The 27614-nt window shown below is 46.4% G+C and overlaps 3 protein-coding genes across 9 annotated transcripts in view; 1 reads left to right on the plus strand and 2 right to left on the minus strand.

Moving 5' to 3' along the window:
• LOC116238557 (uncharacterized) lies at nt 1-11238 on the minus strand. 4 transcript variants are annotated; one of them, XM_090136827.1, is made up of 6 exons: nt 11126-11238; nt 3443-3827; nt 2307-2478; nt 1109-1287; nt 683-779; nt 1-335 (listed from the first exon to the last, which is right to left on the minus strand). In XM_090136827.1, the coding sequence occupies exons 2-6, from the start codon at nt 3822-3824 to the stop codon at nt 182-184; spliced, it is 984 nt and encodes a 327-aa protein (XP_089992953.1). In that variant the 5' UTR covers nt 3825-3827; nt 11126-11238; the 3' UTR covers nt 1-181. The 4 variants fall into 4 exon arrangements, with proteins under 4 accessions (XP_089992953.1, XP_089992954.1, XP_031464173.1 ...); XM_090136828.1 differs by lacking the exon at nt 11126-11238 and adding an exon at nt 4377-4953; XM_031608313.2 differs by lacking the exon at nt 11126-11238 and adding an exon at nt 4212-4952.
• Nucleotides 9469-27614, minus strand: part of LOC116238554 (uncharacterized) — a 22530-nt gene continuing 4384 nt past the window's right edge. For 3 of the 4 annotated variants that reach the window (XM_090136822.1, XM_090136824.1, XM_090136823.1), the window contains exons 2-6: nt 14022-14406; nt 12569-12740; nt 11126-11304; nt 10836-10932; nt 9469-9988 (exon numbers count right to left, since the gene is read on the minus strand). In XM_090136822.1, the coding sequence (XP_089992948.1) occupies nt 9832-9988; nt 10836-10932; nt 11126-11304; nt 12569-12740; nt 14022-14406 (990 nt within the window). In that variant the 3' untranslated portion in view covers nt 9469-9831. Of the gene's footprint in view, nt 9989-10835; nt 10933-11125; nt 11305-12568; nt 12741-14021; nt 14407-15208; nt 15286-27614 lie in introns of those variants that run through there. The other variant, XM_031608310.2, reaches the window with a different exon arrangement.
• The window catches only part of LOC149918371 (uncharacterized), a 5830-nt gene continuing 2716 nt past the window's right edge, over nt 24501-27614 (plus strand). The window contains exons 1-6 of the mRNA XM_090137500.1: nt 24501-24586; nt 24945-25006; nt 25415-25571; nt 25875-26131; nt 26537-26622; nt 27068-27183. Of these exons, the coding sequence (XP_089993626.1) occupies nt 24523-24586; nt 24945-25006; nt 25415-25571; nt 25875-26131; nt 26537-26622; nt 27068-27183 (742 nt within the window). The 5' untranslated portion in view covers nt 24501-24522. The remainder of the gene's footprint in view (nt 24587-24944; nt 25007-25414; nt 25572-25874; nt 26132-26536; nt 26623-27067; nt 27184-27614) is intronic.

Here is a 27614-nt window from a genome sequence, read left to right on the forward strand (position 1 = left end):
GAAGGAGCTTTTGTATTTAATTACAAAGTATTTAAACCGGAAGTGAAAAACGTTAATTAAAGTTACACCTCCACATCTTATCTGCGTCGCGTTACCTTCGTGAATTGCAGGGGAAGGTTATCAGCCCGGCGGTTCCTCACTGGGTAACCAGCAACAGCGTTAACGTGCAGTGCAAGGCCCTTCACAGCAGTACTTCGTTAGGGATGGGAAGACCTGCGAGACCTGCCTGTATGCTTTCAGTCATGTTTTCCTTCATCAGGTGCCGCGTCTTGACGGTGGCGCTTCCGATGTGAGGAGTTATAAGGACGTCCTTCAGTTTTAACAAGGGGTGATCCCTGCGGAGGAAAAGAAGTGCTGAGGTGAGGGCCGCTCACACAGCACGTTTCTTCAGCACCTGAAGGAAACCGGGGAAATGTTTAAAATAACGATTACAAACAAACAGGAATAATGGTAAAACCCAAGCATACTCAAGGCTTGAAACTGAAGCCTGGCTTGCAGCTTTCTATGCAACAAATTCTCCAAATGAGTCGGCATGGATTTTGCTTTGTTGCTGCAGAGGGACTGGGGACATCGCTTCAGCAGGGCTAGCAGCAAAATTACATAGTTTCTTACACGCCTATGAGCTTTGTCCTATTTTGCAGCACACACACTCACTTCTATTTAACTTAAATATATATCCAACCTTGGCAAAGGTTCGGGATAGGTCACATCCAGAGCAGCTGCCTTAATAACTTTGTTTTGAAGGGCCTCCACCAAAGCATCCTGATCTACAACCAGACCTGGGTGACAGAAAACAAAACAAAACAAAACCCAGCTCTTATTTTTCATATTGCCTCACAATGCTCTATCATCTTTTACGGCACGGCAATTAGGCAACTTGTAGGGCTGTTAATGTTCACAAAGCAGAAGCAGCAGCAGGGGGTGGTGAACCAGGAAGAGAAAGCTTGGGTATGCACATGAGAATTGGACAGTCAGGGTTAAAATGAACATTTCAGAGTAAAAAACACTTTATTAGGGCTGAGTTTCCCAGAACTACTTATACAAAATAAAAATGAGATTAACAACTGCCAGTGAATCATAATGTAGTTTTATTTATCTTGCACCTTACCTCTGCTGATATTAATGAGAATGGCTGTGGGTTTCATCAGCTGTAGCTCCCTCTTCCCAATCAGTTTGTGTGTCTGAGGTGTCAATTTCACAGCCAGCATCACAAAATCTGCCTGCTGGAGCAAGTCATCTATCTTCTTACAGTAGGTAGCTCCAACAGCATGTTCTTCTTCCTTGTTTCTTGGGGGGCAGGGAGGGAGGGGAGGGAGAGAGAACTCTAGTCGTAACCAAGAGTTTGCAGAAAACGTTTAAATCAGAGTTAGAAAAAAAGACCTTTTATTTTTTTTTTTCCTTTGCTCTTTAGTGAGAAGCAGCTAGTTAATTATACAACTGAAACTAAATGAAGAGAAATGCTAAGCTCTGCTTCTCATAATATCAGCCCTACTATGCAAAACCATGCACTACTGCACCCACGGCAAGAAAGTAAGAAGTGCGTATAAATGCACTGAGTAAATAATAAGATAAATGCATCTATGCCACAGCTTTTGGATGTAACGGAGATTCTTTTCCAACCCAAATGCAAAATTGATGTTTGACACAAATTCCCTTCCTTGTGAATAGTAACTCATCCAAAAATTGCTGAGGAAACAGATGAGACAGAGCAGAGGATAAATCCTCAGAAACAACAACAGAAACAGAAACAACAGAAGCCTGCCTGCTCTGTGAATTGGTACTATCCCATTGGAAGCATACACTGTAAGATCTGCCAGCATGTTTATCCACATCAGGACAGTTTGGGGTGTGTACTGTGCTGCTCACATTGGCTTCCCACAGATGTAAAGGATGCACAGCACGTGGGATGGGTCCCTGAGAGGCAGGTACACAGAACGGTACGTGCATTTCTGTCTGAAGACAGTCAGAATGGCTGCCAAGACTGACTCTCCTTATGAGCAGCTAGTTCTAAAAGGAGGAGGTGTTTCTGCCTGCATTCCTGCTGTGTGTAAGTCACGGCAGTGACAGCACCTTAGACTGTTTTCTCCACTCCTCGATCTACTGTGATGTCACCAACATTGTAGGGAGGTTCATAGGGAGATCAGTGAGACTGATCAGTTCTGTTCCTTTCTGACTTTGTTTTCATACAAGTCATGAAACCGATGATCATCCTGAAGCCAGCGCACATATTTTGCCACTTACAGAGATAGTCATAAGAGAGCTACACTGGCAAAGCAGACTTTCTTTGGAGTTGTAACCAGTTTTACCTCTGTTTCCTGTTGTGGTATAAAATTTTCATTTCAAAGGCTTTGGCTCTCTCAGCCACTTTGTAGCCAATGGTGCCCATTCCAACGATGCCTAGAGTAGCTCCAGAAACCTCAGCACCCAGCCAGTTGGCAGGGAAATACTCAGTATCAGGGGATATTGCCATTTGATGGCCTTGGAAGGAAAAAAAAAAAAAAAAAGAAAGAAAGAAAGAAAGAAAAACTCATGTAAAGAATTAAACCATCTGGTTACTTTCTGTCACAGAACAACACAGAAGCAGAGGAACAGTAACATGCTGTTATATTTCTGGACGAGACCTGAATAGTGATGCACTAGCAACTCAATTTCTTACACTGATCTCTTTCTTAGGATATAAGCATACCCAGACCCTCTTTGGAAGAGGACAAAGAAGCAACCGCACCAGAGCTGCTTGCTGTCTTTTCTGCCTGCAGTACAAATGAATTATTGCCCCATTAAAATGCAACTCTGCAACACAGCTTCCTACTCACGGGATTCATCAGCAGGACTACTGTGACAGTGCTACAGATGTCACCTGTGCTGTATTTGCTGAATAGTGCATCTGATGTAACACAGGTTAGGTTGTAGCATCATCAAGACTTTCAGTAAGGCCAAAGTATGTTTCCCTGCCATCCTGCAGATAGAACACAGCTGGCAGAGGACAGAAACACAGGAAAGGATGGACTGGATTCTTAACAGTTGATGAAAAAAGTCTTAACAGTTTGTTTACAATGACTCAAATTTATGTTAGCTAGGCAAAGACAGGCATTAGGAATCCTTGCAAACATCTCTTTTTATTAGAACTTGGAAAGCAAGACTGCACTGGACAAGTGGAATGAGTGAGTGGCTACAAGCTGAAGGAGAAGAACCCTCAAGACTCTAGGGCTAGCTGGAAAAAGAAATGTACCTACGTTACTGATACATCTGTTGGGAAGCTGAATGCACTACATGCAAGTTACTACTACCAGTGTGACAGAGTTATCCTTTTCCTCATCCCTGTTTTTCTTCCAGTATTTCTGCTCCTAAGCCCACCTTTGCATCAGAAAGCACACACTTTCTAATTGTGTGTTTTGAAGAGTCAGCTTCTCTCTAAAAAGTCAGAAAGTGTTTCAGTTATTACCTTCCACAAGTCTCCTGGAAGATGCCAGCATCAAAGCCATCCCCAAATCTGCAGTGTCAGTGGAAACAGTCAGTGGAGTGTTAGACACTTTCACACCATAGCTAGAGAGGAGATTCAGATCCAAGTGATCTACTCCCGCTCCAGAGCTTGCAACTATCTTCAGGTTAGGCAGGCTCTGCAGCAGCTCCTCATTAATAACTGGTTTGTGATACCACATATAAATAGCTCTGATCTTTTTGCCAAGAAAGCTCTTGTTTTCAAGATATTCTTTCATGGTGATGAGACAGAAACGTTCCTTTAGAAATTCAGCATGGTCTTCATATACCCCATGCTTCCCTCCGATGCAGTCAATTAGCACACAAGGCAGCTCCTGACCCTCCATGTCCTATAAAAGCAATGAGAAACCAAAATGACATCTCCCACGGTGACCCGTTGTAAGCTTTTTGAAAATAGGAATTTATTGGCTCAACTGCATGCTCTTTTCTCACTTGAGGATCGATCTGCTCAAAGATATTTGCTCTCGTGAGTGAGTTCTGCCCTCCGTATTCAGAAGGATGTGTCTGTGATTCACAAGCACAGTCCTGGCATCAGAGCTACAGAAAAGTTCAGCGTCACACACCGCCAACAGCAGCTGGCAAGCCTGCTTTGCTGGCTAAGAACAAGCAGCAATGCCCACTCCAGGACCGCTGCAAAGCAAGCACCACTCTCTCGCCCCGGCTGCGTGAAACAAGCACGCACCTTCCCCGCAACGTCCCGTCCCGTCCCTCACCGGATCCCCAGCCACCGAAGCACGGTGAGACACGCCAAAAGTCCTCTCGGAAGGCACTTGCGGATGGGACCGGAGATGGGAGCCCTCCAGAGCAGCCAGAGCAAGCCGCCCAGCTCTCGGTGCAGGCGCACGAGCCGACGGAGCCGGGCCCCCAACGCCGCTCACCTCCGCGCTGCTCGCCAACACGGGCTGCGAGGGGAGGAAGCGGAGGAGGAGGAGGAGAAAGAGGAGCGGGGGGAGGAGCCGGCCCTGGAAAAGCTGCCCGCGGCCGCGGCTTGGTGTGGTGGGGATTGGAGCTTGTCCGCGTGGCTTCGGGGGAAAAGGGATAACGTGCGTTAACGAATCCTTTTAGCTAGATATGTATTCTAAGGTGTGAGCTGATTCTATACCATTAAGACCTTCAAAACAGCTAGGGTTTCGGAGCTTGGTGATCCTTGAGGTCCCTTCTATGATTCTGTGATTCTGAGGCGATTCCTCTTGCTGTGTAGATGGTGAGCAGAACACTCAAGGAAGGCTCTGACCTGTGTGGTAGGAGCAGCTGAGAGCTAGAAAACCCTGCCTGAGACCACGGATCTCTATTCCTTCTGAGCCAAGAAATAACCAGCACCTGTGAACTACTGTACCTGACCTGAGCTCTGCCACACTTTGCAATTGGACAATTGCATACAATTCTATCTCCTCCAGTTCTACCAAACACATTTTGGTATGCTGAACATTCAGGCAATCGAGTTCAACATGAGATCCTCTCTAAAATAACTAAGAAAAAATGAAGTGTAATAAACTGTCGTAATGCAAAATGATACATCACTGTAACTTTTTTATCCTGTTGGTGACTTTTGGGTATCATTTATTGACATGAATTTCAAATTCACACGGTTAGACTTTAAACCAAAAATCCATGAACTAGCTAGACGGAGTTAAAGCACATTAACTGGATTCCTAGTATGAGTTCAGTTTTTGACCTTTCTTTAAAAGAAAGCAATAAACATTTAATGCTTACACATTTCGTGTTTCACATCAACCTCTTGTGAGTTTGCTGATAAGACATAATGGGTGACCTTTTAACTTACTGCTTATGTAACAGTGCCTGAGATTAAAGGGTCACTGTGAGGTAGAAGACAAGAGACATTCCAGCAACTAATTTTCTACCAAATTTTAGTACTGAAGGTCAACAAATCCAACAACAAACAAAAACCTTTCAAAGATCAATGTAATAGTTATCCCACTTGCACATCAAATCAACAAATTTGGATTAACAGAATGAAGATATGTTTAGTCAAAGAATAAGCGATCAAATACTCGAAACACTGTTATTCTTCTTTGAGTAAGAATCGAGGACACATACATCAAATGTCAAGAAAATGAACTTGGTTATGTGGCTAGATACGAAGAGAATCAGACAGCTTCCAAGTTGCTTTGTGTCACTTCAGCAAATTTTCAAATTTGTTTCAGGAGCTGATGTTAAATAGAGCAAAATATGTGACAGAAGGGGTCAGGAAGTCACTTACATTCTGAATGACTGAAGAGCTGTTTGAATGGCCAGAATGTCACAAATAGCAAACAGCAGGTTGAGATACGTGCACATTGTTGCAGGTGAGAGTGTTGCACGAGTCCACTGCAATATTTTAGGTACCTTGCATTGGAAAAAGAAGTATTGCTGTATGCTAATATTTCATTATTGTTGAGAGAGATCCATTATACCAGTGACAAAGTTCTCTGAAATTCATAATTTCTATGACTACAAAGAAAGAAGTATTGCACAACTTAACTCCTAGTTTCATTAATTATTGCATATTGCCATTGGTTTCTGTGTATTACTGCAGGACAAGCTGATGTTTTGCATAAGACAAGGTGCTTGCATAATGATTGTTCCTTAAGGTAAGGCTTTGAAATATTGCATCGGCCTAAGAGACTTTTGCACAACGTAATACATTTCCTAGCTGGGATGTTTAACCTGGTTTAAGCATGAAATTGGATGGGGATATATGTTCCTTCTATGTTTAAAGTAGTGTTATATGTGAGCAGAGAGCATAGGGGAAAATAAATACATTAAAAACACACACACACACAACTACCAAACAAACACAAGTAGGAGGTCTATATTCTCATGGTTTTGCTTTTCAGGCAAGGCCAACCCAAGGAAACAACTACCTCTTATTCACAAATTACACCACAAGAACATTTGATGCATTTGATATGCATTTGATTTCACTGATTGGAAGCCATCATGAAGCATCACCACTAACCTGCCTGCATGCTTTAGGTAAGACCTGCATCTCATTAGACTGTTGAAGCAGCAGTCTGTGCTAGATCATACAGTTTGCCTGCCCAAACATTCCAAACAAACCTGGACTAACAGAAAAACTATCACATTTTGCATTACAGTGTCTGCTGCATTTTTTTATTCTTCTTCTAGAGATTTTAAAACTGAGGGTACTATGTCTTCCAAGTACAATCTAAGTAGAATAGGAGGTGGGAAACAGCATGGAAAGATATCCTTAACTGTACGTAAGTTAATATGATACTATTCAATACTGTCGTGGCTTTATGTTTTTTGGTTTTCAGTATTCCGCATCAAAACATCACGTACTGGAATTCAAGTGTTAATGCTCCAATCCCAGGTACCTGTCCCTATATATGACGGAAGTCACGGGATCTGAGCCTTCGGGTGGGGCGGTCTCTTACTGCCTGCCAGTGGGTGCTGGAGGTGCTTTCCCAGCCATTCCAAGCTTTTCAGGTTTGACTCGGTCTCAGGAACTCTCTCTCCTATCTTATTTGATTCATTAGTCTCAATTTCAATTAGATTGTACTATATTGTGTTATCTTGCATTCCAATATCATAGTTAGTAAAATAAGTTTTTGTCCATAGATTGTTGCCGCTGTTTTTTTTTCCTCCCTTCCTTCCTTCCCATTTTGTGGGGCTGGGGAGGGGGTGGAGGGGGGCAGGGGCCTTCTGCCCCCTGTCACGGGCATAGATTGATCTAGTTAACTTCGTGACAAATACATATTTAGATTGAGGAAAGGTAAGAAATGGAGGAATATTTCTTGTGGTGTAATTTGAAGATAAGAGGCAGTTGCTTCCTGAAGACATTGTTAGGAATTTGTACTTCAGGTCATGATTTCCAGTTTGTAAGGTGATATCAAGTAGCTAGGTGTTGTATTTGAATCAAACCTATCCTTCCAAGCTGACACTTGCCCAGCACTCTGTCTGAAGCACTGCACTGGCAAGGAGCACTTCTCTAGAAGATCAGCTCAGACACCTAAATATCTGCAGCAGTGGAATTAAAAGCAAGCAAATGACAAGTGCATTCTGTTGTGCTCGTGAAATGATGCAACTGATTCTGTTTGCTGCTTCTGTTTCACATCCGGAGAAAAGTTTGTATGTGCAAACTCTTGCCCGTTTTCTCTAGTTTGTGGACATTAATCTAATAAATGTTTTTTTTTTTTTTTTCCATCTGTTATTATAGATACTGGTGGCTTTGTTTTCAGCTTTGTAATTTGTCACTTGGCCTTTTATTATGAAAGGGTAGACTTACATTTGTCAGGATAATACTGGTGATGATCAAACACATAGTGGTGCCTGTACCTCAGGGAACAGGAGGTCTTTTGTAGAAGGTAGATGGGACAGTCTTAAAATTCTTGTCAGCAAAACAGCTGCTCCTTAAAAGCTACAGTAATTTGTTTCCCTGAGCCACTGGAGTTGTTATACACAGGTTGATCCAAAACCTAGGTGTGCTAACATTCACTGTTTGGTCTCCATAAACATTAAGCAAGCATTGATGAATGCCATTTTCTCTGCATGGAGGAATTCAGTTCCTCACCTTTGCTTCATGTACACTTCCATATCAGACATCATTTTGTCAAACTGCCCCTCTGCTGCCATCTGTCACGTGGCAACAAAATATTATAGAATATTGGCAGGAAGGTTCAGCCTCTACTCCCATCCCACCAACATCTGCCTCTGACATGGTGTGCCAACATAATAAAATAGAAGGCATTACTTTCAGAGTAGCCTTTGTACTTAAAGCTGGTGGAAGTCAGTGTCTATTGGCATGCACAGGTGACAACCTGCTCTAAGAAACAGGAGGTGGAAATGACTCTGTAAAGACTTACAAGGGTTTATAAGACTACAGACAGAATCCAAGCTGTGCTTATGGGCAATTTTGCTATAAATGTTACTAATGAACAATCACACTGATCATAAAACCATACTAAATGATAGCATACATAGCAGTGCCACTTTGAGTTGTGCACTGGTAGTTTATTTGTATTTTAAGACAACAGAGTGTACATAAGTTTTAGTTAGGGGGATGAACATTCTTCTATTCAGAGAGTTTTCCTGTGGAAATTGAAATAATTAATTGTATTAGAGATGCTGTTTCTAGTGTGGTAAAGCCATGTCATATTGCTTTTTTACTGTGATAATTGCAGCCTTAAAAACAGTTTGTCAAGTTGCTATTTTTAATCTCTGTAGTACTGATGCTCACTGTTATATCTCGTTTCAAATACAGTTATTCTTGCAGAAGCAGTGACACAAAGGAAATCTTACTGACTTGGGCTTCCATGGTGTTTGTTTTTTCACAACCATTTTTTGTGTTCCTTCTGAGTTACAGAATGGTGCTGGAGTCTTACAAGCATTCTTCCAAATATTTTGTGCTACGTTGAAAATATTAAAGGTAGACTTCAAGTAAGTTTGGTATTCCAAACGTGGCAGCACGTCCATCTTGGAGACTATTTTTCATTGGTGCTGTTGTTTGCAACTAATACTTCAAACTGTCGGCTCACATCTGCTTTGAATAAATGATACTGAATATGTTTCTGAAAATTGATTTTTGCCTCAGCATTTCAGGTCTCAGGTGCTACTTTAAAAGGAGACTTCCATATAGAAGGTCACTAGTATTTCTAGCAGGTAGTTTGCACTGTTTTGATATCTAATACAGTATGAATGAGGTGAACTATGTTATCTAAACAGACATGTTCTTTAGGACTCCTATACGTCTTTTTAAATACTGATGTAAAATTGCTATTTTCCCCTTTGTATTACCTCTTTCCTTTAGTCAGGCATACTGTTTCCAAAGTTTTCTAAGAACAGTACAGAATGTTGAGACATTTTTTCTTGTCTCATGACTATCTGGTAGCACCCTTAAAATGACTGGTAGATAGACGGGATCTGTCACCCATGAAAGCTCACTTTCGAACATATTTTTAATAAAATATAACTATATGAAAATAAAAATAACTATAAAGTGATCTGTTACATCTTGTAAAGTCCTGTTTCTCTCACCAGTAGGCAAATTAAAACATAAGTTCTAGGGAGCCTTTCAAAACCTGCAAATAAGAAGGCAATCAGAAATTATTTCTCCCAGAGCCTTTTAAAGCCTGCATGCATTTATCCATAGCTGAAAATGAGGAGCAGTTTGTTCCTCCACAAAGAAAATAAACTTTTAAAGGCCTCATTACATGTAAGACTCAGCCAGAGTTCACCCTGCCCATTCTGAACAGGTGTCTCTTAATGGGGGAAAAAAAAAAAAAGAAAAGAAAAAAAGAAAAAAGAAAAGAAGCATTTAGAGCTGATTGGGAAAAGGAAAAGAATAGAAATATTTAGAGCTCCTTCTGCTCTTCAGCTAGGGAGCACTTCACTAGGCATGGGAAGACCAGTAAGAGCTGCTAATATGTTTTCAACTGCTTCCTCTGTTATCATGCGGGTAGCCTTGTCTGTTTTAATGCCAAGGTGAGGTGTTATAATTACATTCTTCAATTTTAATAATGGGTGATCTCTGGAAGGGAAAAAAAACAAAGTTAAAACATACTGTCATTTATCCAAATGAAGAAGAGTCTTGTTTAGGCTTTCACACTGTATTTAACTATAAAGACAATTTAATATAACTTTACAAATCCTACGTACGTCTGTAGACTTTAATCACCTGTGTTCAAGTAATTCTAGATGTTAAAAGGATATGTTAAGTATTTATACTGTGCTCTTTTGCCCAAGACCACAAACAGATTTTTGCCACGAGCAGCAATTTGTACTACATCAGAATAGAGGATTAAGCACTCCCAGCATATTAACACTACACAATGCTCAGAGCTGTAGCTATGCAACTCAGGTAATGGACAGCAGTGTCCTGGACCCTAGGTCCCCAAACCCCAAAAGCCAGCCACTTCAGTTGTCTCCCCAAGGAACCATTCTGGCAAATGTGCCTGTAGCCTCTGGGCCCAGGAGGTGTGCAGTACTTCAGCTTTGTACTGGAGAAACAAGCCTGTGGAGAGGGAAAATTTGGGACAATACAGCAGGTCTAAGGAGGGCTGATTCAACCAGCTTCCGCACATTCAATATGTTGCACCTTTAGATAAAACAGGGAGTGAAGTACATGTGTACCTTCAGAGTGTGATTTTGTGGAGTGGTCTAATACTCCCCTCATGCACAAGCTCCCTCGTGCTGTTTCCTGGTACCCACGCTTCCCTTCAGCCTGTTATCAGTTCCAACATCTGGGCTGCATCCCTCATTCACAGCAATTTCACACAAACGTGCAGCCCAGGAGCAGTAGGAGATGCATCTCCATGACCCCTGCCTGACAGCCTCATGCAGTGTTTCTGAGGAATAAGGATAAATGAGATGGTGACCTGGGCAGCGGCTCTGGGTAGGTGACATCCAAAGCTGCAGCCCTGATAACACCAGTGCGCAGAGCTATCACCAATGCCTCTTGGTCCACCACTGCACCTGGGTTGGAATAAAAGTAATGCTGAGCACAATTTGCAGGTAATAGTCTCAGACAGGAAAGAGGGTGGAAAGGGGGTGTGAGGAATTTTTGCCATGCCTGCTCTGTTTTCAGCACGTGCACCAGCTCCACGAAACGAGCTGGCTCGTATTTGGTAGTCAGGCTAGCAAATACTACAAATTTTCCAAATACTACCTCGGCTGATGTTCACGAGAGTAGCTGTGGGTTTCATCAGTTCCATCTCTCTTTTCCCAATCAGCTTGTGTGTCTGAGGTGTCAGGCTCACCACCACCATCACAAAATCTGCCTGGCAGAGCAAATCATCTAGCTTTTCACAGTAAATGGCACCAACAGCTTGCTCTTCCTGCTCTTTCCTGATGGGGAAACAAAGGATCACACTGCATTTCAGAGCATCAATCATGCAAATATCGTCTACTACGATGCCACTGGTATACAAACGCAGATCTGCCATTAATGCAGCCAACAGGTGGCAGAGTAGCATGTGTTCAGTGTCAGCTGGCTGTGTGGGCCCTGCCTCTGGAAGGCAGCAAGCCCTGCCTGCCTCTCAGCTTCTGCAGTGCAGGTTCACGGGCTTATTTTAAAGTCTGCAGGTGGACTGAAGCTAAGCACAGGATTGGACACAGTCCATTCTGCAGGATCTCTGTGGGAAAGGTGCACCTCACAGAATACAATAGTCATTCAAATTGGAGTAGTCAAATTTGCCAGAATTCATCCATGGGACCATGGGAGAATGCTCATCCCATTGATATAATCGAGCAAACGCATCATTTTGCAACGAATGGCATCAGCAAGGCAGTACTTTGGTAATTTAGGATGATTCCTGGCCACTCCAGGACTTTCTAAGTGTGGGTTCTTGGGATTCTCTAAGTGATAAAGCGTGTAGCAATGCCAAAAGATACCAAATTAAAGTGAGATTTCTAGTTGAATTTTTCACAGTAAGGATAGTTGCCATTTTTGTTTTCTTGCCTGAACTTTGTGAACTAAAGAAGCAAACATAGGAGACTGTGTGTGAAATTTTTTGCTCTTGGTTGCAAGAGAATGACTTTGAATTATCTCTAATCTAGAAATAAAGAAAGAAATCACCCTAGGAAAATAAGCTCAGTGTCACTTTGGACCATGTGTCTCTAATGCATGCATTTTGTTGGCTTTGTTCAGTGTCAAGGTCAACAGTGATTGAGTAAGGAACAGACTGGAATTACAGCCAGTTTAGCAACATGCAGAGTGTGTCTTGCTTCAGCACATAAGGCAGAAATATAAATGGACTTTAAAACAACCCATTTTTTCACTTCTGTTGCAGCGTGCATTGCTATTTCACGACAGCACTCTTAGATATACATTGAAGACTAAGAAATACTAAACAGAGGGAGATAGTGAAGACCAGCAAATAAATAAATACGTAAATAAATAAGTAAATAAATAAAAAATGTGCTTTATTTTCTTTTCTCTGTGGTTTATAAAGAAAGTCTGAAGGACTTATATCTAAATCCTGCAAAAGGAGGGATTGGTCCAGTATTTTTTTAACATTTCCCTTTGTATTCCTGACATAATTACATACTTTCTTGGAAAGGAAATACTGACTATATAAAAGGCAGTTTCTGCTGCAATTAGGGTTTTTACCTCCGTGTTCTGTTGTGGTACAAAATCTTCATCTCAAACGCTTTGGCTCTCAGAGCAATCTTATACCCAATGCTGCCCATGCCAATGATTCCCAGAGTAGCTCCAGTAACTTCAACTCCAAGAAAATCAGCTTCACAGTACTCCATACCAGGGGAAATGGCAACATGATAGCCTACAAAAATAAATATCAGGATAATGAATGAATGAGGTCCAGCACAGGTGAACATGGCAAAAGAATCCATGCTCAAAGTGCTACTACAGTACCCACGTTTCACAAGTGCAAACACACAGTTCTAAACAGCAGCCTTTTCTGTAATATCCTAGGTGATTTCTTAATACAACACATTTCCCTGCCATGTGTGACATTTCCCATTTGTTCTTACTGTCCTATAAAAAGCATTTTAATGAATCACGCCTAAAAATCATTATAACAAATGAGACTCGTAAGAATGTTGATCTCCTCTTCATCAATAACCAAAATCATTACTGCTAGTGACACTGTAGAGGTAGGAAAAACCACATTTAGAATACCACAAAATGTTGGTGTTGCTATTTAGAATGGGAATAACTTTCCTGTCCATCTCTGCCACTCTTCTTTGAAAAGGAAGCGTGACTTCTTTAAAAATCACTACTCGATTATTTCCATAGATTATCTTCTAAACCTGCCAAATTTTGGGTAGCCACACAAACAGAAAATAAACTTGTATGCACAGAGATTATTAGCCAGCTAGCAAGGGGGGAGGCTTCTGATGTTTGTGTCTTCTGATATGGCCAGCTCTTTTTAAACACAAGCAGAATATTGTGAAAGTAACAAAAAATGCCTCAGGTCATGCCAGAGGACAGCTATTAGAAATGCCACCACAGGGTAATCTCTCCCCTTTGAGTTTCTATGACTCCTCTGGTATAGGTAGCAAATCAATGACAAGTAAATTTTATAGGATAAATCTGAATAATCTTTTCCTGAAGCTGGAGACATTCTAATCAAGCCAAGGATGGATTAATCTGGGGAAGCAGCAAGAAAAAAATCTAAAATTTTGGAAAAAACTAGAAGGGGTGCTGCTAACAGAAACTGGAGCAACCTGCTTCGATGGCTGCTGATGCACCTTAAATTCCTCAGTTCCAGCTTCTAAGACCGAGCTCTGTCCCTTAAGCAGTGTTTTACTGGAATATAATGTGTTGCTCAAATATTTGCAACCCATGCTGGTGAACTGTGAAAAATAAACTCTTCTGATTTTATTTATACCTGGTATATAGGAGCATTTCTGTAGGCTGTAACAATTTGGATATTGAATATATAGAGAATATATCAAAATACAAAATCTTCAATTTTCCAGCCCAACATAGTTAGTTATTCACATTTTGTCACACTATAGATATCTTCAGAAAAGTCAAACTAATGGCATGTAAATTGTATCATTTCTAGAAGATACACAAAAAATGAATCAGATATTACCTTCTACTAGTCTTCTAGCAGATGCCAACAGCAAAGCCATCCCAGTATCTGCTGTGCTACTGGAAACAGCACGTGGAGCATTAGCCATTTTCACACCAAAGCTAGCTATAAGTTTCAGATCCAGATGATCCATTCCTACTCCTGAATTTGCAATCACTTTCAAGTTTGGCAGGCTCTGGAGGAGGTCTTTGTCAATGACTGGTTTGTGCCACCACAAATAGATTGCCTGGACCTTTTTTCTCAAATTCTTTTCGCTTTCAAGAAATTCCTTCATAGTGATGAGGCAGAAGTGCTTCTTCAGAAACTCCACATGGTCATGCAGTATCCCATGCATTCCTCCGACTTCATTTACCAAAAGCCCAGGCAGCTCTTCTCCCTCCATCATCTGTACAAAGAAGAAAGAGACACAGCATCAAAAGACATACAAATAATTTTTTCCAAATATTTTAAAGAATCATTGCTTTCATGCTCTTGTTCATGACAACTATGACAAGAGAGCAAAAGAAGTATATATTTAGTTAGGGTGGTAAGCAATTTAGGACAAGAAAGCAGCTCTTCTAAGTATATTATCAATTATATATGAAAACAAACTAAAAAAAAAAAGCAGCCAAAAAAAAAAAAAGCAACCCCAAACCCAACAACAATGAAGCAAAACAAACATACAACATACAAAAATAAACAACAACAACAACAAACACCCTAATCTTCATATAAGGAAGTATGAACAAGTTCTGTCCCTCACAGGCTGTAAGGTCACTGTCACCAGGCTTATAATATGCAGTAATTTCTTTTTAATAACTGAGTTTCAGGCCATAAATGGTCTGGCGTATAAATCTTCTGTCCTGTCTCAAAATCACAATTTACCATGTCTAAGAATTTTAGAAAAATGCTGGAACTAATCTAACTCCTGTAAACTGCACAGGTTCATCATGAACTTTGTGATACAGGTTAATTTTTCAATTCTTTATTTTTCCAGCCTCCTGTCCTGAGATGACACTAGTGACTTTTTAACTGTAGTTGCTTAGATATGTGTTTTTAAATAGGGACTTCAGCACTCAAGTTAAAAAAGCGTTAGATTATTTTTCTTCAGAAATCACTGACCACTTGTTTGTAGTTTCCAGGAAATCTCTGAATAGACAGCTGTTAAAAAAAAAAAAAAAAAAAAAAAAAAGGCTATTTATAGTTACCTTTGGTTTTCAATGGGAATCTTGTGAAAATCTGGGGGTGAAGAGAGAGCAGGGTGCTGCTGGAGGACTGATAATACAGGAATTTCCTACAGCAGTGAAGTCTGTTGTCTTGTTAGTAGTGTTTTCACTATTTGCTTGTTAATATTTGGCTCTTTGTCTACAGTTACTGTGCTAAACATTCATTTTACCACCCCTTCAAGAAGCCTGACTGTATTCCAGAATAATGGGAAGTCTTATTTTATTTTATAAAGGTGACAAATATTGTACCGTAGGGTTGTTTTTCCCCTCCTATTTTTATTGCTTGCTCCTATGGGGAAAAAGACCACCACCAAGAACAAACACAAGAAAAAGCCTTCTGAAGAGCCTGGAAATGTTAGTCCACTGTGACACACCAGTCACAAAACTCTTCCAACCAGGTTTCAGTTATACCAAGGATGGCATGTCTCTGGTTCTGAGCCAAGACATCTAGCTCCTCTTGCTTGTTCCTCACGCTGCTTACATTGTTGTACAAATACTTCAAATGTGCTTCACTATACTCAGCATGTCATGGACAATACTCAAGGGTCTCATTAGCATGCACCATCTAAAACGTTGGTGTGCTATCCCCTGTCTTACACCTGGTCAGATTGGTTTTAGCCAGTTTTCCATTCAAACCTAGTCTAGAGCTCTATTCATAGGCTCTGACAACACCTGTGCAAAAATATTTGAAGCCCTCTGAGAAAGGTGCATCCCATTAGGGTATGTAGACCATCCTGCAATTGAAAAACACAAAACTGTGCCAACAGCAGCAGCGTCAGAACCACATCTTTGCATATGTGCAAAGGTGTTTTGAGTGAAATGATCCTTTGGAGTAGATTTTCTTAAATAAGCTGGTTACAACCAGGCTTTCAGAAAGATAAGCTAGTGCATTCCTGAACTCTGGTTCTAATTTCTAAAATCATGTGCTGTTGGGATTCATAAGTAGTGACAGACATTTCTTTGAGTTTCTGCAGTAGCTGGACTAAGTAAAATGTATATAATATAACACAAAATTCAGAAGTATTATTGATCTGATTAGAGCATTAATCTCCTGCTCTCAGCTTTGCAACTCTCAAAAATTTATCAATTTTTATTACTGGATTATCAGTTTGGTTTCCATTTACTGGGCCTCCTTAAATAAATTAGATAGTTTAGAGGACAAAAAAAACTTGGAGGTAGGCATCCACGGTACTTCAGATTGCTAACTTCCTGGAGAGTGCAAGCAGCTAAAAACAGAGGTAAAACCTGACAGGTGGTTTGCAGAAAGCAGTTACTCCTTGAGAGCTGTGCATGTCACTGTAAAGTCTCAGCTATTTGATGTAGTCCTTTTGGTTCTGCCCCACAGCCGTGAAGAGTCGGACCAAAACCGTGTCAGAAACGCAACTTTTCTGAAGTTTTCTCCTTTCCTCTTTCTAGGGGACCTTTGTGAGACGCGCCTCCTTCATCGGGCAGCGCTTTCTCCAATGAGGTTACCGGCACTGACTGGAATGCCGGGCAGAGACCAGACAGCCGAGGAGAAAGAGCCTCGCACCAGGTGAGAGTCCTGGCAAAAGAAACGCGGGCGATGCCATGCTCTTGCCTCTGTGGGAGTGAAGTTTCTCCCGGATCCAGAGGCTGTATGAACTCAAGCAGCTCTGCATGACAAAGGTCCCGTAGCGTCACTTCTTAGCTGCGTAACTAATGGCAAACGCTCCTTGCAAGAGTGTAGAGGCTTTCTTGCTTCCCTTCAGATGGAAGTGAACCGGAGCTTTCTGTTTGCCGAGCCTGGTGCCTAAAGTGACAAGAACCATCCCGAGCAGAGATGAGGGTGTTCCTTTCCTAGGAGCGTTTGAATAGTAGTGAGCGTGTTTCTGGGCTGCTGTCAGCGCTGCAGGCTGTTCCCAGGTCTCGAGGGAAGTGGTGGAGACCAGATCAGTCATTTGGGGGCTCTTGCAGACTTTTTTTTGCTGCGGAAGCTGCTAAAGCACTTTCAAGCACGCAGTGCAAACCCAGCACCTCCTGCCCTCCTGTCAACCCTCCCCCACCGTGTCTTTACAGGCTGCTACCAGCCATCACGAGGAGATCCTTGCCAGAAAAAGCAGAGCAAGAGAAAGTCACTCCTCTGGTCCAGCCTGGTCCCAGGATGATAGACTTCTTTGCCGAAGCGATGGAGAAGAGGAGAAGGGTACGTGACAGACTGCTGCAGCACATTTGTCTTGTTGAACTGTAGAAGAGCATCACTGATTCTCTCAGTGTTCTTTACTGCGCGTTCATGTGACAACAAGAGAGATCAATTAAGACAGCATTTGAGAATAAGTGTCCCAAAAGGCACCCCAAGAGCTAATTTGGGGATGTTCCTGACTGCTTGCTTGTGTAGAATTGCCAGAATGATTTAGCCCAGCGGCTGCTGATTTTCCTGGCTGTTACAGAAGGGCTCTTCAGTCAAGTCTGCAAGAGCCTGGCAACAGACCAGGAAGGCAGAAGACAGAGGATGAAATGGAGTGCAGGAAGGGAAAGCCCTCAGCCTCCACAGAGACTTAACAGTGCCTGCTGATGCATGTAGGCCACCCTCCTAGAATCTCCTAGAAAGAACCGCTTTCAGACCAAGACGGGAAAGGAGGAGAAGAGGAAGAAGGTGATTAAGGAGAAGGGGAGAGAAGCTGAGAAAGGAGGTGGAGCAGAAGGGGAAGAAAGTGAAGGAGGAGAAGGCAAAGAAGGTGGAAAAACAGGAGGAGAATAAATTTCCAAAACACATCCAGAAGCTCTTTGCTGCAGAGGAAAAAAAGAACAGAATGCTGTAGAAGGAGAAAGAGAATGGAGCCAGGCAGGAAGAGTTGGCACCGAAGAGCACAAAAGCCAAGCCAGAAGTGGAGGTGCCAATGGCCCAGGTACTTTGCATCTCTTCAAGAAGACAGCTGTGCTTTCCTGTCATCTGGAGCTGAGACTTCATGTTACCTCTAGCACCCTGTCCAGAGCAGCACTGTTGCTGCAGCACAGCTGGATGGGGGACTGCTACATTTTGTGAGCAAGAGGACCCAACAGGGAGCTGTAACAAAGCCCTGGTCACGCTGGGACATGGCCTTAAGAGCGTGCTGAGGTCCCTCTCCTGCTTCCTTTCCTGGCCCACTGCAATCCCCACTGGAATGGTCTTGCGGGGAGCTGCATGCTGGGAAGCAGCACCTCTGATGGCTGAGTGTCTCTTCCTATACAGGAAACCTCTGCCTGTGAGGAAGAGTATTTCATCTCTCTGTCTGAGAGCGAGACAGAGGATTCCAGCCCCAGCCCCAGCCTGATGGAGAAGATGATGGAGGAGTGGGAAGAGGGCGATGAAGAGCCGCCCAGAGTCTTCTGGGACAGCGCTGCTTTGCCTAAACGGTAAGCGTGCACCAACTCCATCCGAGACCAGGGGGCAGCGGAGGGGTGGTGGTGATGAGCCACTTGTGCTGCGAATGAAGGAAGCCAGCCTGTGAGTCACGGTGCTGCACACAGCGCCCTGAGAGCTCTGAGGCCGTGGCTGTGAGCACGGATAGGGCCCGATGCCACGAGCCTCTCTGGAGCCCAGAGCAGCCCATGCTTGAAAGTCATCCTGCATCAAAGTGGCTGGGGGGCCAAATGTGGCTGCGTGTGGAAGAGACTGGGTGAGGGAGGGGGCAGGAGCGTCACAGCTGAAGAGCGAGGCAGATTTTGTCTTTGCTTTGCTTATTCCCACGTAGGAGACAAGGAATATTGAGTTCAAGTCTGTGATGCTTGGGTTATGGTGGTAAGTTGGGTACGTGCAAAGGTGAAATGGGTGAGAGGGTCCTTTGGAGTGAGTTTTCTAAAAGAACTTGGCTGAGACTGGAATGAGACACCAGAGTTTCAGAGCTCTTGCGCTCTCATTTCTAAAATCGTACACTGTTGGGCTTTGTGGGCAGGGACAAACATTTCTGGTTCTGCAGCAGCTGGACTAAGTGAGATGTACGTATGATACAAAGCTGCGAGAAGGCAGCCGCCTTAGCAGCCCAGGGGCCCGAGGAGCACTTGGGCAGGTGTGACTCCTGGGTTCTGTTCTCGGCCTGGTCCCTGCCTTCCCAGGGATCTGCGAGCAGAAGCCGCCACTGGAACTGAATTGCTCGTCTCAGAAATGCGGCGTTGCTCTGGCGGGAGCTCGGTGTGCCGAAGTGCTTCGAGGTGGCCGCCTGAGAGCATGACGCGTCTTTCCTTTTGTTTTGCAGAACTCGCTAAGTTCTGGTTCAGCACGTCCTATTATCTGAGTCGACAGCTGGCTCTCTACCAGGTGGGACTCGCCTCCTTCTCCTTCCCTCCCTCTCACGGTTGTTTGAGCCCCGAGGGTCCATTTGCCACGAGCGCAGCTATTCTTCCCGTCCATGGAAGCAGGAACCACGCCCCAGAGGGGCACTGCAATGCGAGATGGCCAGCTCCACTGTCAGTTCTGAAATGCCAGGGGGTCCACGCCTAATGATGGAAAGGGGGCTGGACATTCTCTGGGCCTTCCTGAGTCCTCTGCTGGCAGAGTCGAATGGACCCTGTGGGGGGTGACTGCAAGTTTGGGAGCCCCACTTGTGTCTTTAGGAGCCGGAAGACTGCGCTCTCTGGTGCTACACGGGGAAGGAGGGGTGAAAGTGAAATAGTCTTCTGTCATTCCCTGCAAAACTTCTTCTGATCCGCCCTTTCTTCTCTTTCAGGTTGTGTGCATTCCTGGACTGGGGGCTTTCACGGTTGTCAGAGAGCATGTAGTCAGCCAGCAGAAGGATCTGGTTGCCGTTGAGACACTCGTGTTTCATCTGGCAAAGGCTCTTGCACAGGACCGTCATTTCCAGTACAACTCCAGCGGTGTTGCAGCTAGGAACAGTGGAGTCTGACAGAGGTGACTGCCCTGGCACTCTAGTGGGGAATGTGCCAGATTGCCATTACAGATGGAATACAGCATAACAGCACCCTCTTTCACCAGTTTCAGCGGCAGGTTTCATTCCAGTCTCATTGGCTCCATGTCTCAGCGTCTCCTCAGAGATGTACCAATGGTTCCACCTCAAAATCTCAACAGTAGTGCATTGCCTGAGGGCCTGGAAGCTGCTGACTGTTGAGCGTGACCTGCTCACGCTGACTGAGCGTGACCTGCTCAGTGGCTCTCCAGGTGCTCATGTTCCTCTCCTCTCATTTCTCCAGGACACGACAAGTATGTAATGGTTTTGTGATTTTTGGTTTTCGGCATTCCACATCATAACATCATGTGGGGCACTGGGAGTTTAACTGTTAATGCTCAAGCTCTGGGTACCTGCCTGGAAGAACTACATTCCCCAGGGGACTTTGCGGTCACAGAGTGTCTCGAGATACAACTCCTGGCAAGGTCACCTGATGCACTCTTCTTCGCCTGCTCTTCGTCGGCTCTCCTCCCTTTTTCTCCCTGCTGCTCGACTGGACTGCGCATCTCACCTCAGAATTGTGGTGAGGCCTATCCACCTTTTGGACATTCTCTCTCTCATTATATTTGATTTATTAACCTCAATTTTAATTATATTGCGTTATAGTGTGTTATCTTGCATTCCAATAATATATTTAGTAAATTAGTTTGTTTCTCCTCAGATCATTGCCGCTGTTTCTAATTATTTTGGGGTCCCCTGTTCCTTTTTTTCTGGAGGCGCGGATCTGCGGATCCCTCTGCCCTCACGGAACCGGGCCAAACCAGCCTGTAAACCATTGTCAGAGTATCATCAACTTCCTTATGATGAGATAGCCTCAGAAAACGGCATCTCTGAAGGTGCGGCGCAGTTTGCATGGAAATGACCATGTGTCTTTTCAGTGCCTGCATAGGGAAGAGGCAGAACGATGCCTTCATTTGGTGAGATGTTGGCATGCTGCTGATTGAAGGAAAGCGTGTCCAAACGAAATTCTATGAGGACTTCCTGGGGAAGCTCAATGAGACTGCTGTTATTTTGCAGGCTCTTCTTGGGGTAAGTCTTGCAGTACCTCTGATTCTTCCAAAACACATTCTGGGGGCTAGGGGACTCCTTTCTCCTGGCCTGCCATGCTTCTTCAGCCACCTGGACTCCTGGTGGTGTGCAAGAAAGCAGGCTCTGTAGAACTCTTACTTTACGTGAGGTGGCCTGGCTCTGTACCAGGATACGCGCCCTCAAAAGGCCTTGCTTTCTGTGAGAAGCGTGATTGCTCAGCCCCGACTCAGAGCAGGGAGCAGAGACTCAGGCAAAGCAAGGCTTGCTGAGGCCCGGATCCTTCCCTTTGTCTGCTCCCATGTTGGCTAAGAGAGACTGGAGCTGCCAGCCATTCCCAGTGTCCCCACCTCCCATCGTCTGTTTCTGTTCTGATTGCAGATGCCAGAAATGAGCAAGTCGGTCATCTCACGGAATGACTGCACAGCTTCCCAAACGACTTCCGGACATGTTACTGTGGGTTGCCAGCAGGAGGCTCTTTGTTTTCTTTCCTCCTTGTCTGGTGATGAGTAGTGCTGACATTACCACAGAGTGCCTAGAAGAGCATGAGATACTTCTGGTGACTCTCTGTATCCGCTATGGGAAGGCCTAAGTGTTTCCTTGCAGAATAAGTTCTCAGGGCAGCCCTTCACTGCAAGTGACCACTGGGATCATCCCATCAGAGGCACTTTCCCAGTGGACTCCACTCGGCAGCCTGTCCTGCCAACTCTGGAAATCCCTACTCTTGCTTCCCTTCGAATTCTCAGATGACTCAAAAGCAATTCCCCTGGTGTGAGCATGCCACAGTAGCAAAGCTGTGTGACATGTGTGACATGCATTGAGAGATGCAGACGCCAGCTCCGCTTGTGCTAAACGAGTGGTAGATTTTCTCCTTGCTGTTGCAGAAACCTTTCTGCAAGGATAGATCAGGCCCTGCAGTAGATGGTGAAGTGCATTGTGACGCAGGTGGCCCATGAGCAGCAAGGATAGAGAGATGCAGAGAAGGATCTGCAGGACCGGCTCCAGAGTTAAAGCTCTCCAGACAGACAGTTTGCTAGTCTTCTGCTAGCTGCTGAGATCAGAACCTCAGGAAACAAGCAATGGCACTGATATAAAGGGGCCATGTACACAGGATTGGCAGAAAACATAGGTAAATTTGTTTACCCATTTCTACGTCCTCTCTACTAGCCTCAGTGCCTTGCTTGGCGCTCATGTTGACTTGAAAATTTGGCAAGGCAGAAGAGTTGGTCATCAACATCGGATTGCGCAAGATAATGTTATATAAGAATGCCCTGAATGAAGGAAGAGGAATTGTCTTGGGCCACAGACAAAATATAATATGAAGTTGATGGACATGGGCTAACACCGATAATTTTTGTTTTTATCCTTTCTAATGAGCGTTTTTTTCAGCAATCTTGAAACCTAGTCCCCAATTTCTTCAGCAAAGGGAAAGCAAGGCTGCCTTCCCACACACTCCTGTGGGAATACAAGGAAAACTGTTCAAAGCAGCAGCTGTGCAGCAAGATGAATGGCATGAGAAGCAAAGATAGCTCAAGAAGAAGAAAGAACATCTAATAGCTCCTATGGCGTAAGCTCCTGCATGAAGGGTTGAAGAGCGTTTGTAGAATGCTCTGTTGACATGCAGGGGTGGATGGGAAAGTTGTAGGGGCGGATGGGAAAGCCAGGAACAGAAAACTTGTGAAGATACACAAGTAATGTGAGCACTTGTAATAAACAAGATTAGGATCGTTCACACCTGAGTCCGCGCATCAGACGCTGCAGTCTTGGCTTTAGGCAGGGCTGCGTTCAGCCCACGGATGGAAAAGCACACGATCCGTTGCCGTAACGAGAGTCAGCGCCACGCCGTGCGCTCCCCGCGTCCTCGCGCCAGAGCCGTCTGGGCTGGCTCCGATCCAACACGGGGAAACCGCAGGGCTCCGCTCCCACATGTTGGAAATATCCAAGTAGTTTTCTAGGAGGGTATCTCTGATAAAGCAGAATTTATTCGCAATTGCAGTGGCGGGCCTCCTGCAAGCCGGAGAGCACCCAGAAGACAGAGTGACATCTTTTATTCCCTTTTCCCCGACGCTGATCTCCTTCTCCCCTAGTTCCTCACTGGCTGAGTACTTCAAGTTCACAATCTTCTCGACGCTTCACTAAACATGGAACCACTGGACAAACAAATTTTTGCTGCGTAAGCGTAAATCTGTAGTTAATTAATTAACTTATTCCACACCTGATCATTATTCTGCAGATATCTGCTTGTCCTTCTTTCCACAAAGAGAAGCTCGGGAGAAAGACAGGGCAGTATCCTGTGCCTGCCTTCACACCGCAGCCTTCTCACGGAGTGAGACGGTCCAGCCTCGTGTAGAGGCCCTGACTTCTCTGACGTCTGCTAAATCCGTTTTTCTGTTGCTGGGAGTTTCTTACCCTGACAGAACAACTCTGCAAGATGTTTTCTAATCCCTAACGCTATACTCGCATTGTTTGGAACACGTAACAGCTATTCCAGTCTTGCAAGAAAGAATTAATCAAAGAACTCAGTAATAACGTTTCTACATCATGCCGCTAACGTATGCAGTACTTCACTCCTTCTACCATATAGCACGCAGACGCATGATGTTCCACTTCTTCAAACCAACCGCTCCTTTTACTACCAGACGCAGAAACAGCATTCCGTTCCCACACACGGGCCAGCAGCGGGGCCCGCCCGCTCCCCGAAGCCCGCCGCGTCCGAGGCCCGGGCAAAGGCGCGAGGAGTCGCAGGAGGCCGGCCAGGAGCCCTCGGCAGCTCCAGCCCGGCCCGGCTCGGGAGGGACCTCGAGGATCGCGAATCTCCGACCCCCCGCCACGGGCGGGGCCGCGGCCGCCCCGTTTCGTCCCGGACCGGGCCGCCCGGGGCCCCGTCCCAGCCGGCCTCGAGCGCCTCCGGGGACGGACGGGGCGTCCGCGGCCTCTCCGGGCAGCCCGCGCCGGCACCTCGCCGCTGTCGCAGGCGAGAGCCCATCTGCCGCAGGCCCGCGGCCGAGAGGCGGCCCTGCCCGGAGCCCGCTCCGCCGGGCCCCGCGGCAGGGCGTGCGCGGCCCCTCTGTGACGCGGCCCGAGCTCACAATGGCGCGGCCCCGCGTCACGGCGGCGGCCGCCCCCTCGAAGCTCGCCGACCCCACGCGCCCTGCCCACATCTCCCAGAGAGGCCGACGAGGCTCCGGGCGCTCGCCGAGGAGCCGATCTCGCCGCCGCCGTGCTCTGAAGGAGCTGCTGTGCCGCGAGGAGGAGCGGGCAGAGAGAAGCAGAAGGAGGGCAGGGCTGAAGGGCTGAGCAGGAGGGCTGTTTTGCCGGACGGCCGCCCGCCCGCTGCGCTTGTTGACCTGCGGCGAGGGGGGAAGCAAGATGGCAACGTCCCTCTGCTCGAGCCCTCGCTCGACTCCCACTGCGGAGAAGATCAGACAGTCTGGTAAGGCCTTCGGGCCCGACGGCACGCACGTTGTCGGGCCCGGGGACATCTCTGAGAACAGGCGTGGAAGCCCTGCTCCCGAGGGAGGAAGGCGGGGACGGCCGAGCGGGGCGGGCTGCTGCGAGAAGGCAGCCGCCTTAGCAGCCCAGGGGCCCGAGGAGCGCTTGGGCGGGCGTGACTCCTGGGTGCCGTTCCCGGCCTGGCCCCTGCCTTCCCAGGGATCTGCGAGCAGAAGCCGCCACTGGAACTGAATTGCTCGTCTCAGAAATGCGGCGTTGCTCTGGCGGGAGCTCGGTGTGCCGAAGTGCTTCGAGGTGGCCGCCTGAGAGCATGACGCGTCTTTCCTTTTGTTTTGCAGAACTCGCTAAGTTCTGGTTCAGCACGTCCTATTATCTGAGTCGACAGCTGGCTCTCTACCAGGTGGGACTCGCCTCCTTCTCCTTCCCTCCCTCTCACGGTTGTTTGAGCCCCGAGGGTCCATTTGCCACGGAGCGCAGCTATTCTTCCCGTCCGTGGAAGCAGGAACCACGCCCCAGAGGGGCACTGCAATGCGAGATGGCCAGCTCCACTGTCAGTTCTGAAATGCCAGGGGGTCCACGCCTAATGATGGAAAGGGGGCTGGACATTCTCTGGGCCTTCCTGAGTCCTCTGCTGGCAGAGTCGAATGGACCCTGTGGGGGTGACTGCAAGTTTGGGAGCCCCGCTTGTGTCTTTAGGAGCCGGAAGACTGCGCTCTCTGGCTGTTCACGGGGAGGAGGGGCGAGAGGAAAATAGTCTTCTGTCATTCCCTGCAAAACTTCTTCTGATCCGCCCTTTCTTCTCTTTCAGGCTGTGTGCATTCCTGGACTGGGGACTTTCACCGTCGTCAGAGAGTGCGCACCCAGCCAGCAGAAGAATCTGGTTCTTGTTGAGAGACCCGTCTTTCATCTGGCAAAGGCTCTTGCGCAGGACCACGACCTCCAATATGACTACATAGACGCTGCAGGTAGGAAGAGTGGAGTCTGACAGAGGTGGTTGCCCTGGCGCTCTAGTGGGGAAAGTGTGCCAGACTGCCATTGCAAGTGGCAACAGAGGGTAACAGCGCACTCCTTCACCTGCTTCAGCAGCAGGTTTCGTTCCAGTCTCATTGGCTCCGTGTCTCAGCATCTCCTCGGAGACGTACCAATGGTTCCACCTCAAGATCTCAACAGCAGTGCATTGCCTGAGGGCCTGGAAGCTGCTGACTTTTGAGCGTGGCCTGCTCAGTGGCTCTCCAGGTGCTCATGTTCCTCTCCTCTCGTTTCTCCAGGACACGACAAGTATCATCAACTTCCTTATGATGAGATAGCCTCAGAAAACGGCATCTCTGAAGGCGCGGCGCGGTTTTGTGTGCAAAGGACTGTCTGCCAGTTCAGCGCCTGCATAGGGAAGAGGCAGAACGTTGCCTTCGTTTGGTGGGATGTTGGCATGCTGCTGATTGAAGGAAGGCGTGTCCAGATGAAATTCTACGAGGACTTCCTGGGGAAGCTCAATGGCACTCCCGAGCTGTTGCAGGCTCTTCTTGGGGTAGGTCTTGCGTTTCCCCAGCAGTACGTCTGATTCTTCTGAAATGCCTTCCTGGGACGAGGGGACTCCTTTCTCCTGGCCTGCCATGCTTCTTCAGCCACCTGGACTCCTGGTGGTGTGCAAGAAAGCAGGCTCTGTAGAACTCTTACTTTACCTGAGGTGGCCTGGCTCTGTACCAGGATACGCGCCCTCAAAAGGCCTTGCTTTCAGTCAGGAGACAAACGGTGCGCGTCACTGCTCAGCCCCGACTCAGAGCATGGAGCAGAGACTCAGGCAGAGCAAGGCTTGCTGGGGCCCGGACCCTTCCCTTTGGTGGCTCTCGTTGTGTTGGGCTAAGAGAGACTGGAGCTGCCAGCCATTCCCAGTGTCCCCACCTCCCATCGTCTGTTTCTGTTCCGATTGCAGATGCCAGAAATGAGCAAGTCGGTCATCTCACGCAGTGACTGCGTGGCTTCCCAGACGACTTCCGGACATGTTACTGTGTTTCCAATGTAAGTATGCTTGCTGCTGCCACCTGCGCCTGAGTGAGATGGTACTCGCCATGGTACTTTTCGGAGTTTAGAGGCCTGGTTTGCAGGGAACTCCCTGCTCGCTCTAGTTCAGTTGGGTTGCATTTGGAGGAACATGTCACAGCAAAATCATGTTTCCCATCTGTGCCACTGTCAAAACTGGGGTGAGGGCATTTAAGCCAGTCTTCCTCGCGGGGAGTGGAGCACATCCGCTCTCACAGCAAGGACAGAGAAACGTTGGCACGTACTGACGGGCCTCACCTGCCCCTCCAGACACTGGAGATCCTGGTACGGTTCTCCAGAATGAGCTGCTCTGGGAAACGTGGCCTTACAGCGTCTATGCGTCTATGCGTCTGTCGCTCCACTATTGGGTCAAACTGCAAGGGGAAGTGTTGCCCTTCCTTCAGCCTGCTTCTTCCTCTTTCAGGTTCAAGCACGAGATCGTACTTGAGAAGCCCGAAACAGCAAAGGTGGACCTGAAATACCACCTGAAGACCAGACGTGAGCAAGGCTGGGCAAGAGCTGGTGACAGAGGCAGGAAAGGTGAGGGACCCGTGGGTTGCCGTCAGGAGACGGTTAGAGATGACATTACCACAGAGTGCCTGGAAGAGCATGAGACGCTTCCGGTGACTCTTTGTACCATTATGGGAAAGTTCTCAGGGCAGCCCTCCATCGCAAGTGGCCGCTGGGGTCATCCCATCAGATGGATGTGCCAGTGGCCTCCACTCGGCAGCCTGTCCTGCCAGCCCTGGAAATCCCTTCGCTTGCTTCCATTACAATTCTCAGATGAGACAGAAGCAATTCCTCCGGTGTGAGCACGCCCCAGTAGCAAAGCTGTGTGCGTGGGACACTCATCAAGAGATGCAAGAGCCCCTCTTGTGCTAAACGAGTCCCCTCCCCGGGGTGGCTCTTTGAGACCACCCGCAACTGCCAGGGCCTCTCCCATTTCAACACACAGACCAGGCATCAAATAG

Source organism: Phasianus colchicus, chromosome 3 (assembly GCF_987193195.1).
Source record: "Phasianus colchicus chromosome 3, bPhaCol1.hap1.1, whole genome shotgun sequence".
Taxonomy (NCBI): domain Eukaryota; kingdom Metazoa; phylum Chordata; class Aves; order Galliformes; family Phasianidae; genus Phasianus; species Phasianus colchicus.